A 13,057-nucleotide genomic window follows, 5' to 3' on the forward strand; every position below is an offset into this window, starting at 1 on the left:
CATCAGGCGTGGATGGAAGGAGGTGCCTGCCTCCTCAGACGGGCGCATCCCCTCTCACGTGGGTTCTGGGGTCTGGGCGCCCCCCTGTCTCCCAGTGGACTTAGGGTCCACCAGGATGTCTCCCCACCACGCAGGGCTTGAGGGCGGGGCTGTGCCTCCCCGGTCAGACGGGATCTCACTGCGCCTGCCCACCCAGGAGCCTCCTTGCGGGTCTGGCCCTGGCTCTGGGCTGGGCCTGGGGTGCTGTCTGCATCGACCGCAGGGAGTCCCAGACCCTGTCGGGGGGGCGAGGCTTTGTCTGCAGAGAGCTCCCCGGTCCTGGGGACAAGCCCCCACTCCGAGGTGAGGCCTCGCCCCCAGGGAAGGGCACAGGAGCTGTCCGCGGTGCTGACCCCGCTCATCCCGGTCTGCACAACCTTGGGCAGCCTCTGCCCGCTGGGCCTGGGTATAGGCCAGCCCGCCAGGGGAAATGGCCCCCGCATGGCTATCCCCACAACCACACAGTGACCGGACCTGCCAGGACCGCTGGAGGGCAGAGGCGCAGGGGCCCCGGGGTGTCTCATTAGCCTTCTTTGGGGTCTCAGAGGGGCTGAGCCGAGGGACCGAGGTCCACGTGGGGTTTTCTGACTCTGGTGAGACCCAAGCACCTCGGGAATCCCTGTCCCCAAACTGAGCTGCCCGCCTCATTCTGGCCGGAGCTCCGTGGCCCCTCACCGTCCACCAGCCCCAGGGATGGAGACCAGGCCTGGAGCAGCCTGGGGCCCTGCAGGGGAGGCGGCCTCACCTACAGCCCCGCCCTCCCTGCTGCCCAGCCGGCCCCCAGTTCCGCTGCACGCCCCCCACCCCCGTGGACCTGATCTTCCTGGTGGATGGGTCCTGGAGCATCGGCCACAGTCACTTCCGGCAGGTGAAAGACTTCCTGGCCAGCATCATCAAGCCCTTCGAGATCGGGCCGGATAAAGTCCAAGTAGGTGGGTGCCGGCCCCCCGCCCTGCGCCCCACCCCGGGGTCCCACAGCTCATCAGCCCCCAGTGCAGGGAGGAGAAGGGGGAACTGGAGGGCGGCTGCAGCAGCCAGGCCTGGTGCCAGTCCCCACCTTGGCCGATGCAGCAGCTGGCTCTGGGAGGCATTCTGGTGACCCCTGAGTGCAGAGAGCAGAGTTTTGCAAACGTGCTCTCCCTGGTGACTCCGGGCAGCGAGGCTGTGAGTGTCCCGCAGCTGCTCCGCGTGCCAACAGCCACGCCCGGCCCCCTCCCCAGGCCTGACCCAGTACAGTGGAGACCCCCAGACCGAGTGGGACCTGAACACCTTCCACACCAAGGAGGAGGTGCTGGCGGCCGTGCACAGTCTCCGCTACAAAGGGGGGAACACGTTCACAGGTGTGCCCCCGTCCTCGGGAGTCTGCCAGGGGCTCGGGCCCGAACAAAACCGCTCGCCCGTCCTGTGGGTCAGCCTCCCTTTACAACCTCCCAGACCCGCGAGCTTGTGTGTGACCAGCCGAGTGCTGGGTGGAGCTGAGCCCCGTCCCCACCTTTGCAAACAGCAAATCACCCTTATTTCTCTGTCAAGACTGTGATTTCTGTCTGCAGTCACTGAGAGTGAGTGGCTCTGAGTATAGATAGAAGCTGCGGAAGGGGCGGCCAGTGGACTTGGAGTGGTCTTGCTGGGAGCAGCCCCCTGGGGGTGTCTCCCATGGCACAGTCCCCTCCCTGTTCCCTGCATCCTGGGGCCTCGCTGCTGGGTCTCCTGGGCGCGTGGTGCCTTGGAGGGGAGGGGCGGAGGTGTCCCTGCCCTCCGGACACCCCAGTCCAGGACTGAGCATGGGGCCAGCGAGCTGGAGTGGTCGTGGGTGGGGCGGGCACTGGGAGGGTCACCTGGGGCCACCTGAGCTGCATTCTCACCGCACCCAAGGCCTGGCCCTGACCCACGTGCTGCGACAGAGCCTGAGGCCTGCAGCAGGTCCCCGTCCGGAGGCCGCCAAAGTCGTGATCCTAGTGACAGATGGCAAGTCCCAGGACGATGCCCATGCTGCTGGCCGTGTCCTCAAGGACCTGGATGTGGACGTCTTTGCTGTGGGTGAGCAGCCCCAGACCACCGCTGGGGGGCTCCCAGCACGGGGTGCAATTTGCACCCGGCTGTGTCCCAGGCCGGAGGTCTCACGGTGACTCTGAGCCTCAGCCCCGAGTCTGAAGACGGAGGACCAGTCTCTGCTCTGGGAGCTGGTGACGGTGCACAAGCGATGACCCAAGCACCCATGGGTGCTCGGAGGGTGTCCACACAAGTCGCTCCCTGGGGCATGGGCCAGTTTGCAGTGTCGTCTCTGGACACCTCCCTGCCCAGCTCCCCTTCCCCCAGGGCATAGCACGGCGTGTGAGGGGCCTTTGGGGGCCTGGCCCCTCCTTCCCCCCAGGGCCCAGGCAGCCGTTTCCCACGGGGTCCTGCCAGGTGACCCCATCCTGGGGCCTGTGGGGTCCAGGCTGTGTGGCTTGGGATAGACCCCCCCTACCCCGCTGGGTGACTCGGGCAAGGCCCAGTGGACCCATTGTAAGATGGAATAACAGCGCCAAGGCACCCCGTCACCCCTGCGCCCCATGGCAGGCGTGAAGAATGCTGACGAGGCCGAGCTGAGGCTCCTGGCGTCCCAGCCGCTGGACGTCACTGTCCACAGCGTGCCGGACTTCCCCCAGCTCGGCATGCTGGCAGGCCTGCTCAGCCGCCTCATCTGTCAGAAGGTCCAGGGCAGGAGCCAACGGAGGGGCCCAGGTGAGCGGGCGGTGGTGACGTAGGGTGGGGTCGACCATGCTCACGGCCCGCCAGGCCCTGTCTGGACGCTTTGGGCAGAGGGACAGGGATTTGCAGCTCCAAGGAGCTCCCTGAACCAGTCCCATGGCTCCGAGGGGTCCGCAGTCCCCACCGAGGAACACCTGTCCTTCCTGGATGTGGCCGCCAGGGGGAGCAGGCGGAGCTGCTAACGCCAGCTGCCAGCTGAGGCTGTGGGCCGTCCACCTTTCCTCCCTCAGTATCACCAGCAGCAGCCGCCCCGGCCCTGGACCCCCTCTCCGCTCCCACCAGCCTGGTCCTGACCCAGGTGACCTTCTCCAGTGTCCGCCTGTCCTGGACTCCAGCCCCTCAGCTGCCCCTCAAGTACCTGGTCACGTGGCGGCCTTCCAGGGGTGGTGCCCCCAGGGAGGTGAGAGGCGGCCCTCTGCCTGCCCCGTGCAAAGCCAGGGCTGGAGTAAAGGCCCACTGGTGATGGAGTCAGCGTGGGGAGAGAGCAGAGCGGGGTGACCCTGCCAGAGGCCCAAGTCCCAGGGCACACCCGGGTGGCCAAGGGGGCGGGATGCCGCTGGTGCGTGTGCTCGCGCCTTTGATGATTGCCGGTGGCTGGGAGCTGCTCTGCTTCCGGGGCCAGGGACAGGGCTGCGTGGGGAGCGAGGCCTGACCCCAGCCCTCCGGAGCTGATGCGTTTCCTGTGCCCCACCACGCCCACCCCGCCCGCTCCATCTGCCTGGCGCTCCAGGTGGTGGTGGAGGGGCCCAGCGCATCTGCGGAGCTGCACAATCTGACCTCCAGCACGGAGTACCTGGTGTCCGTGGCCCCCGTCTACGAGGCGGGGGTCGGAGAGGGCTTGCGGGGCCTGGTGACCACAGGTGGGTGGGGCAGCGGGCTGGGCTCAGGGCTGGGGGCGCCCCTGGGAGCCCGGCACCAGCCAGGGTGGTACGTCGGGCAGTTACAGGTCTTAACCCGGGTGGGGGCACCACCCCCAACTTGCTGTGAAACCGAGGCCGAATCACTGGACCTCTCTGACCCTCAGTGTCCCCTTCCGAACACAAGCGACATCACGTGTGTCACCCTACCACAACTAAGACCATTGCCGGCACTGCTCACACACTGCTGGAGCACCCCCCGCTGGGCCACAGCCCCGGGGACAGCTGCGAGCCCCACGACTCGCCATGTACAGCGTGCGGTTCTGTGGTTTTCAGCGTGATCACAGAGTTGTCACCTGTCACCACAGTCACCTTTAGGACATTTTCATCACCCTGAACAGAAGCCCTGCACCCCTTAGCTGTCACCCAACCCCCTGCCCCCAGCCTCCGCAACCCCTCATCTGCTCCTGTCTCCAGGGATGTGCGATTTCTGGACCTTTCCTGTAGATGGCGCCACATGGTCTGTGGCCTGTCATGTCCGGCTCCTTCATGGGGCCCTTCACCCACTGGAGGCCACAGCTTCTGACCCTTAAACTGAAAACTGCGGGCTGGCTGCGTTTCCTCAGAGCTAGGGGCCAGAAGCTTGGCCAGGGTGAAGTCTGGGGACAAATTTAGAATTGCGCGTGGGGTGTCCCCCAGGGGCTGTGGTGCTGCTTCTGTGTCCCCGGTGAAGATGCCTCTGTACTACAGTCTTTGCTGTGATTTCTGGTGTGTGTCTCTCTCTTCCAGGACCTCTGCCCCCACCCCAGGGGCTCACCCTCGCCACAGTGACGCCCAGAACCATCCGCCTCACCTGGCAGCCCTCAGCCGGGGCCACCCAGTACCTGGTGCGGTGCTCCCCTGCTTCCCCCAAGGGCGAGGAGGATGGCATGGAGGTGCGAGGTGGAAGTGTGGGGACAGCCGGGGCAGGCGGATGGGGGTGCGGGGGGCAGGCACTGACGTGCACCCCTGCAGGTGCGGGTGGGGCTCCCAGAGGTGCTGCTGGACGGCCTGGAGCCGGGCAGGGACTACAGCGTCTGGGTGCGGAGCCTGCGAGGGTCGGAGGCCAGTGAGGCCCGGGGCATCCGTGCGAAGACCCGTGAGTGTCCACCCCGCAGGCCGCCACCCACCAGGGGCGGAGCTGTCACTGCGGTCCCCAAGCCCTCCATGGGCAGAAGGCTCCAGACCCCGCCCAGTGGCCCCATCAGCCCGAGCTGCATGTTCGGGAAGGCGGGGCGGCTGGACCCTGAGGCCTTGCTGTGCTCCGCAGGCCCCCCGGGCCCCCCCAAACACCTGGGCTTCTCAGACGTGAGCCACGACTCAGCCCGCGTGTTCTGGGAGGGCACCCCGAGGCCTGTGCGCCCATGCAGGGTCAGCTACGTGTCCGGCGAGGGCGGCCACTCGGGGCAGGTGAGCGCAGGCCGGTGTCCAGGGGGCCTGGAGTGTCCACCTGGGTGCTGGTGCCCTGAGCCCCCTCCTAGCCCTGCGATCGCAGTCTGGGGTGGGGTGGGGGAAGCACCCCAGTCTGGCGGGAGTGGGAGGGGATGGATGTAAATGAGGGGCGCCCGAGTCGCTTTGCCGTGGATGGCAGATCGCCCTCTGAGACTGAGGGGTGCGGGGGCGAGGCCCCAGGAGACCCCGCCCCAGCGTGGTGGCCCACACCCCCCGTACACCCTGGGGGAGGTTGTGGCGGGCAGATCCTGGGCCCGGGTCCCCATCCGGGCAGGGGCTGCCCCCTCCCTGGCCTCGGGGTCGGCTCCAGGCCCTGTGTCCCGGCATTGCAGACGGAGGCTCCTGGGAACGCCACCTCGGCCATCCTGGGCCCCCTCGCCTCCTCCACCACGTACACCGTCCACGTCACCTGCCTCCACCCCGGGGGCCGCTCCTCCAGGATGACCGGCCGCCTGACCACACGTGAGTGGGCAGTGGTTGAAGTGGGGTCTCCAGGCTGCGCTGTGTCCCTCTGCTCCCATGGACGCTCCACGTCAACACACACTTAGGCGTCTACCCGGTGCATCCCTGAGCCAGGTGGGGACAGGTACTGGACAGGTGCGACGTGGGGCGCAAGGCCCACGTGGGTGTGACATGGGGGCCTCTGCTGTCAAGCAGGCAGGAGGCGGGGCCACCTCCAGGAAGCAGGTGCATCCTGGGAAAGGGGCACATGTGGGAACAGCTGCTGCATGGAGACGCGCTCCCTCTGCCCCCAGTGTGACCCACGCCAGCAAAGCCTCCTTAAGGGCACCCGGGGGGCACTCCTCAGAGTCCCGCCCCAGACCCAGCCACCCGAGCCTCAGTCTCCCTCTCCTGTCTTCCAGGGAAAGTCCCCAGCCCGAGCCAGCTGTCAGTGACAGAGCTCCCTGGGGACAAGGTCCGGCTGGAGTGGGCAGCGGCGGCGGCCTCTGGCGTGCTCGTCTACCAGATCAAGTGGCTGCCCCTTGGGGACGGGAAGGCCCATGAGGTGCTGGGTGGGGAGAGGACCCCCTTCCCACATCTAGTTCCTGGGGGCTCACGCCCTGCTGCTGCCTCGTAGGGACACCTGCCTGCCGGTGGCCTGCGAGCGCCTCCCGGCGCGTGCTCACCTGGGCCCCCTCTCCGCAGATCTCCGTGCCAGGGAACCTGGGCACGGCCGTCCTGCCTGGCCTGGGGAGGCACTCGGAGTACGAGATCACCATCCTGGCCTACTACGGGGACGGGGCCCGCAGCGAGCCCGTGTCCCTCCGCTACACCCCCCGTAGGTCACCCTCAGCTGCATGGGGCGGGGGCAGCCCAGAGGGACCCCGGGCCCCCCAGCTCCATGAGCCCAGGTCCCCGAACTCTCAGGCAATTCCCCAAGTCCCCAACCCTCTGGCCTGACCACTCGGTTCTTGGGGTCTCCCTGAACCCTCCAGGCAGGGGTTCCTGCGGTGGCCAAGGGTTCCAGCCACCTGGTGTGACGATGCTCAGGATGGTCTTGGGGAGGACTCTGTGTGAGGGCAGCAGGGTGGGATCGGGGCACGGGGCACGGCGGGGCGGAGTGGAGTGGGGACGTGGGGAGCATGTGGGCGTGGGGTCGAGGACGTGGGGGGCGTGTCGCTGTCCTCGGCCCCTCCTGTGAGCCCCTCGTGTCCCCGTGTCCTGGGGCTCTCACAGTTCGCTGGAGCCCGCCCTCCGGCCTAGCCCTGGATTCCGAGTCGCCCAACAGCCTGCGGGTCAGCTGGACACCTCCGAGTGGCCATGTCCTCTACTACCGGGTCACCTATGTGCTGGCCTCGGGCTCGGGACCCGAGAAATCGGTGGGTCTTAGTGGGGCAGGGAGCCACTGCTCCTCGTGGGCCCCTGGGTCCTGGTGGCAGTGGGGGACAAGGCCCACCCCGTTTGTTGAGGGTGCCAGCTCTTCCATGGGGGACGAGCTGAGGTGCCTAAGCGAGCAGAGGCACTCGGGAGGGTGGCTCAGGTGACTGTACCTCCCCAGGTCTCCATTCCGGGACCCAGGAGCCAGGCGACACTCCTCGACCTACTGGCAGCCACCAAGTACAGGGTCCTGGTCTCCGCAGTCTACGAGGCAGGGGAGAGTGTGGCGGTGTCGGCCACGGGCCGGACAGGTGAGTGAGCATGAGGCCCCAACCTCAGCCAGGCCCCCAGACGCCCGGGACCCAGGGGGTCCACCCGGCTGGGCCACTACTTGGTGGACAGCTGCCGGGCCCAGCGCCCTTCCCGTCGGGGGCTCTGGGTCCCAGGTCTACCTCCACTCGCACACGGGCGCCTCCGAGCGCCTGCCACGCGCCGGCGGGGGGACACGCCCGCACCGCCAGGCCCCGGTCTGTTCCGTGTTGCCCACGTGGGCATTTCCCTGGCCCTGCCGCTGGGCGCTCGGCAGGGGGGCCAGCACCTCTCAGGGCGCAGCACCCAGTGGCACCGTCTCCTAGAGACACCACTGCCGTCCCTCCCTGGCCCCTGAGGCGCGGGGCACACAGGACTGCGGACCTCCAAAGGGCGCGTCCAGCAAGGCTCCAGCCCGTCTTCAGACCGCAGGGTAGGACCGCTGCCCAGGAGGCCCTGCACCTGACCCCGACCCCCTGTCGCCTCTCAGCAGCCTGCCCGGCCCTCCACCCGAACAGCTCCGTCGCAGGTGGGTCCCTGTGTCCCCATCTCTGTGTCCCTGTCCCTGTGTCCCCGTCCGTGCCCCGAGGGACAGCTCTCTCCCTCCCCAACCCCACCCGTTCCTCCTCTGACCTCGTGGGGAAGGGAAGGGTGGCCTGGGGCCTGGGTCACGGGGACCGGACCTAGGCAGGCAGGGCCCACACCTTTGCAGAAGCGTCACTCAGGGCTGCCTGGTGCCTTTATTCATGGCTCACAGTCCGAGTTTCTGAGGCTCGTCCAAGGTCATGGCTGGGCCGTGGTGGAGCAGAGGTGAGCGGGGGCCTCCGCAAGCCGCCTCTGCCCAAGCGCTGGGCAGCCAGGGGTCCCCGGGTCGCTCAGCGTTCTCAGCGCTTTGCGAGTCTGAGGCTCTCCCCAGAGAGGGCTGGAATATGGGTCCTGTGCACCCCGGTCCCTGTGTCCCCATCCAGGCGGCCCCTAGCTTTCTCCCGCTCTCCGCCCCCACTCGACACCTGGCTCTCTCCCCCTTCGCCTGGGCCGTCCCTCCCTCACCGCCCCCCCACACCCTGTCTGTCCCGCCCAGGCTTTGACCTGATGGCGGCCTTTGGCCTGGCACAGAAGGAGTACGCCTCCATCCGCGGTGTCGCCATGGAGCCCTCAGCCTTGGGCCCGGCCATGACCTTCACACTCTTCAAGGACGCTCAGCTGACGCGCCGGGCCAGGTGGGAGGGCAGGGGGTGGGCCCGACAGGGGCGCCACACTGTAGTGACCCTGGCTGTGGTTGGGTGGCCTCGGAGCCCCACCTGCCTGTCCCCACCTGCCTGCGGGGAACACTGTCCATCACGGCCTGTCGTTGGTGAGGACAGGGCGGGAGGAGCCTCGGCCTGGCCCCGCTGGCCCCGGTCTGTGCTCGGGGGAGGGCCGTGCCCCTGTGGCCCGCCTCCCTCAGGCCGCGGTGGCCCCACCTGCCCCACAGCGACATCCACCTGGCCGCCCTCCCCACGGAGCACACGGTGGTCTTCCTCCTGCGCCTGCTCCCCGAGACGCCCCGCGAGGCCTTCGCGCTGTGGCAGATGACGGCCGAGGACTTCCAGCCCGTCCTGGGGGTCCTGCTGGACGGTCAGTTGGGAGCCCAGGCTGCCCCTCGAGGCCTCGCTGGCTGTGGGTGCTGAGCCTGCCGCCGCCCCACTCGGGCCTCACTCCGCCCTCCCTCGGCTCCCCCAGCCAGCAGGAGGTCGCTGACCTACTTCAGCCACCACCCTAGGGCGGCCTTGCAGGAGGTGACCTTTGACCTGCCCGAAGTGAGGAGGATATTCTACGGGAGCTTCCATAAGGTCCTAGAAGGTTCCAGAAAGACCCAGACCTGCGTCTCCCTCTGCCCAAGTCCCTGCCCTGCTCCCCAACTTCTGAACAGACCCCACGGTGCTGCAGGACTTGCCCGCCTGCCTCCCCACCGCAGGCGGCCCGTTGCCGTGGGTCCCACAGAATGCGAGGACTTTCCCTGAGTGTCCCCTGGCCTCCGCCCCTGAGGTCCCCTCTGCCCGGATGTCCCAGCTCAATCTGGGTTGGGAGCATTCAGCTCTGCTCTCTGGTCTCACCGTACTGGTGTCACATGGTTCACGTATGGGGGAAACTGAGGCCCAGAGGGGTTCCTACGGGGCTTGAGGTCAGGCCCGGGTGATGGACACATGTCCCCCACCGGGCCAGGGCTGGGGGGAACCTCCGCGGTGTCTCACAGGTGCATGTGGCCGTGGGCCACTCCAAGGTCCGGCTCTATGTGGACTGCCAGAAGGTGGCCGAGAGGCCCATCGGGGAGGCTGGCAGCCCCCCTGCCACTGGCTTCGTCACGCTGGGGAGGCTGGCCAAGGCCCGGGGCCCACGGAGCAGCTCGGCGGCGGTGAGCCTTGGCTTTGTCCCGCCTGGCCGCAGGGGGCCGTGGGACGCACGCCTGGCCCCCTTCAGGCCCTACGTGTCTGACCGCGCTCCCTCCATGCTCTGTAGCTGCAGCTGCAGATGCTGCAGATCGTCTGCAGCGACACCTGGGCGGAGGAGGACAGGTGCTGTGAGCTCCCTGCACTGGTAGGTGGGTCAGTGCCCACCCAGGGTCACACGGTCTGGGCTCGACGGGCCTTCCAGGTCGTGATGCTGGGAGATCAGGGCAGGCTTGAGGTGGCCTCTGGGAGCATCTCGGAAGCCTTGGGGACAAGGCAGGTTAGGGTGGCTGGGAAGACCCCAGCTGCAGAGAGGTCTACCTCCACTCGCACACGGGGGCCACTCCACTTCCTGTGAACCCCCCGTGTCCCCACGCTGGCTTGAACGTGCTGGGGCCTGTGCCTGTCCTCACCCTCCCCCAGCCTCCTAGGGTGGGGCTTGAAAGTTCCCTGGACCAAGGCGTCCATGGCCACCCTGAACTCCGGGGTCAGACAAGAGCCCAAGGAGGTCCCGCTTAACGAGAGGTGTCTCGTCCTTCCAGATGGACGGAGAGGCCTGCCCGACCCCGCCTTCCGCCTGCACCTGCCCCCCACAGGCCCCCGGGCCCCCGGGGCCCCAAGGCCCTCCGGTGAGTCCAGCAGCCCCTCCCTGGGGTGACCAGGGGCTCCTGGCCACATCTTGCTGCCACAGGCAGGTGAGGGCAGCCCCTCCCATGCCCCCTGGATGTGAGCAGGCCCGGCAGCTGTCCCCAGGACTGCCACACACCCGGCTTGCACTTCACGTGTGCCCTGTCCTCACTGCCTCGGACATCCCTCCCGGCGCCCACTCCCGCTCTGGCGCGGGGCCCAGCATGTCCATCTTCCCTGCTCTAGGCAGCCTCTCTGCCCCCACCAAGGGAGGCTCCAAGGGCCCGGGGACGAGGGTCCCTGAGCACTAGCTCAGAGCACAGACCTCACCGGGGAGAGGCCACCCGATCCTGGTCTGGTCTGCACCTCAGCCAGCGCTGTGGGAGGGGAGGGGAGCTGGGCTGCCCTCTCGGAAGCCCCCACCCCTTCTCCAGCTGCAGGCGGGGACTGGAGCCCAGGGCCGTGCTAAGGCAGGCCGGCCTCAGGTGGGCTGTGCTGGGCTCAGCCCTGCCTGTGCCCCCCGCAGGGCCTGCCAGGGAGAGGCGGCGCCCCAGGACAGCAGGGCTTCCCAGGGCCCAGGGTAAGTTGTGGGTGGCCCCCGGCACATTCCCCAGAGCCGGGGGAGTGAGATGCCTTCCCCGTGAGGGGCCAGCGCCCCGCCACCCACCTTGGGAGCCCTGAGTAACAGCCGCTCTGGGCAGCAGATGTGCCGAGTTCACGAAGGGTCTTTGAAAGCTTTTCTCCTGCAGTCACAGTTCAAATAGCGCTGTGCCTTCTGTCCCCTGGAGGCTCGAGAGACGGTCGGGCGATGTCGGGTCTGGTGTCCTGGCTTTCTCGTCCACCTGCTCTGTGCCAGGAGAAGTGGCCTGGGGCCCAGCTGCCCCTCCTGGGGTGGGCGGCGGGGTTGAAGACGCCTCTGCGGGCCCGGGTCTGGGCACCACAGGCTGACGGGACCAGGGGCAGGACCCGGAAGGGCTGCAGGAGCGGCCGGGGGCCTTCTTACCCCTCCCTTGCCTGTGTCTCCAGGGAGAGCCTGGGCCGCCCGGACAGATGGGACCCGAGGGCCCTGGAGGTCAGCAGGGGTCACCAGGGACCCAGGGCCGAACCGTCCAGGGACCCATGGTAAGTCTTGGCCCCGCCCCCCCAACCACCCCCGTCCTGCCCTTGGCCCCTCTCCGCCCGCCCTGCTGCCCTGTCTACACTTCCGCTCCAGGGTCCGCCAGGGGTCAAAGGACAGAAGGGGGACCATGGACTCCCAGGCCTGCAGGTAGCGGGGTCCGACCACGCCCAGGCACGGGGCGGGGGCCTTGGGGCAGGGCCTCCCGCTCCAGGTCAGGCTCGGCCCCACCTGGCCAGCGCCTCTGTTCTCTTCCAGGGCACCCCTGGGAGGGTCGGCCTCCAGGGACCAAAGGTGAAAGGGCACCCCACGGGAGAGGGTCTTGGGACGGAAGGTGGGGGTGGGCTTCCTTCCTCTGCCCCCACGCCGCTCCAGCCCCCGCTGCCCCACCTGTGGCCCGGCTGGGGGGATGGGGTGTCGGCTCGCACCTGGCGGGTCAGGCCCTGAGCTTGGTCGGCGTCATCTGCTCTCGGAGCGAGGCACAGGCGGTACCCCTCACAGGTGTGGACCACTGAGGGAGGGGCGTGTAGGGGTGCGGACGCCGACCCCAGCGTGCCCTTCCTCTGTCCTCAGGGAATGAGAGGCCTGGAGGGTGCTGCTGGCTTACCCGGACCCCCGGGCCCCAGGGTAGGCACCCCCCGCACCCCCCACCCTCCTGGGGGCTGAACGGAGCGCAGCCACCCCCACGAGGTGACCTGGGAGGCGGTGCTCTCGTGGGCTGGCACTGTCCCAGGCCCTGCGGGCCTTCGAGTGCCCTGTGCCCGGGACTCTCTCACCCCCACCGGGCAGGGGGGGTGGGGAGCGGCGTTTGCGTACCCAGATGCCACACGGCCTGGCTGTGGCACCCAGCCTCTCTGTCCTCTGCCAGACACCACCTCAGCCGGAGGGCCGGGGACACCCCGCTAAGAAGCACTTTCTGTGGGAGAGGGTGGGAGGCACAGCCTGGGGGCAGCCGGCTGGGGACAAACCACAGTCTGGATTGGTCCAGCACAGTGGGGACCGGGACAGCCAGGGCCGGAGAGCGGCGGGGCCGGGCTCATAGGTCTGCCCCCGAGCCCCCACTTCTGCGTCTTGGCAGGGCTTCCAGGGCGTGGCAGGGGCCAGGGGCACTGGCGGGGAGCGAGGACCCGCAGGGGCTGTGGGGCCCACGGTGAGTCCCCTCCCCATCCAGACAGCCCAGCAGACAGCAGGGAGGGGTGGGGGGTGACAAATGTGCGCAAACTCACCCTCGATGACGCCAGAGCGGCTGGCTTGGAGCAGAAGAGCCAGGGCTGCCCCCTGCCAGGCCCACGGCGGGGTGTGGGCGGGGGTACAGGTAATAGGGCTGAGGACTGGGTTGGGGGGGTTCCGGCAGGTTCCGGGGGCCAGGGAGATGGAGGCAGGGGGGACGCGGATCTGGGACACACTCTGTGCTGGCCAAGCTGGCTCAGGCTGGGGGAGGGTCTGTTCTCCCTGGGGTGGTGTCCCCCATCTGAGGGGCCGGTCCTTTTCCCACTGGGGACTCCTACCCCAACTCTTCCAGGATCAGGAATTCTGCCTGCCTCATGGGGTCCCCCGCCGCCAGATGGATGGCCCCAGGCGGGGGGGCAGGGCAGGGGAGCAGGGCGGGGGAGCAGGGC

At 68.5% G+C, this 13,057-nt stretch overlaps 1 protein-coding gene across 5 annotated transcripts in view; it reads left to right on the forward strand.

Moving 5' to 3' along the window:
* COL20A1 (collagen type XX alpha 1 chain) overlaps positions 1-13,057 on the forward strand; it is a 15,914-nt gene that overhangs the window by 576 nt on the left and 2,281 nt on the right. For 2 of the 5 annotated variants that reach the window (XM_025040042.1, XM_025040044.1), the window contains exons 2-27: positions 813-971; positions 1,260-1,379; positions 1,912-2,076; positions 2,599-2,763; positions 3,021-3,190; positions 3,521-3,650; positions 4,437-4,582; positions 4,662-4,785; positions 4,957-5,096; positions 5,471-5,600; positions 6,002-6,144; positions 6,285-6,417; positions 6,816-6,958; positions 7,138-7,267; positions 7,756-7,794; positions 8,347-8,485; positions 8,740-8,882; positions 8,988-9,097; positions 9,502-9,660; positions 9,765-9,842; positions 10,237-10,323; positions 10,848-10,901; positions 11,348-11,443; positions 11,535-11,732; positions 12,012-12,065; positions 12,517-12,588. In XM_025040042.1, coding sequence (XP_024895810.1) covers positions 813-971; positions 1,260-1,379; positions 1,912-2,076; positions 2,599-2,763; positions 3,021-3,190; positions 3,521-3,650; positions 4,437-4,582; positions 4,662-4,785; positions 4,957-5,096; positions 5,471-5,600; positions 6,002-6,144; positions 6,285-6,417; positions 6,816-6,958; positions 7,138-7,267; positions 7,756-7,794; positions 8,347-8,485; positions 8,740-8,882; positions 8,988-9,097; positions 9,502-9,660; positions 9,765-9,842; positions 10,237-10,323; positions 10,848-10,901; positions 11,348-11,443; positions 11,535-11,732; positions 12,012-12,065; positions 12,517-12,588 — 3,227 coding nt within the window. The remainder of the gene's footprint in view (positions 1-812; positions 972-1,259; positions 1,380-1,911; positions 2,077-2,598; positions 2,764-3,020; positions 3,191-3,520; positions 3,651-4,436; positions 4,583-4,661; positions 4,786-4,956; positions 5,097-5,470; positions 5,601-6,001; positions 6,145-6,284; positions 6,418-6,815; positions 6,959-7,137; positions 7,268-7,755; positions 7,795-8,346; positions 8,486-8,739; positions 8,883-8,987; positions 9,098-9,501; positions 9,661-9,764; positions 9,843-10,236; positions 10,324-10,847; positions 10,902-11,347; positions 11,444-11,534; positions 11,733-12,011; positions 12,066-12,516; positions 12,589-13,057) is intronic. The other 3 variants (XM_015596951.2, XM_025040043.1, XM_025040045.1) reach the window with 3 other exon arrangements.

Source organism: Pteropus alecto, unplaced genomic scaffold (genome assembly GCF_000325575.1).
Source record: "Pteropus alecto unplaced genomic scaffold, ASM32557v1 scaffold45, whole genome shotgun sequence".
Taxonomy (NCBI): Eukaryota; Metazoa; Chordata; class Mammalia; order Chiroptera; family Pteropodidae; genus Pteropus; species Pteropus alecto.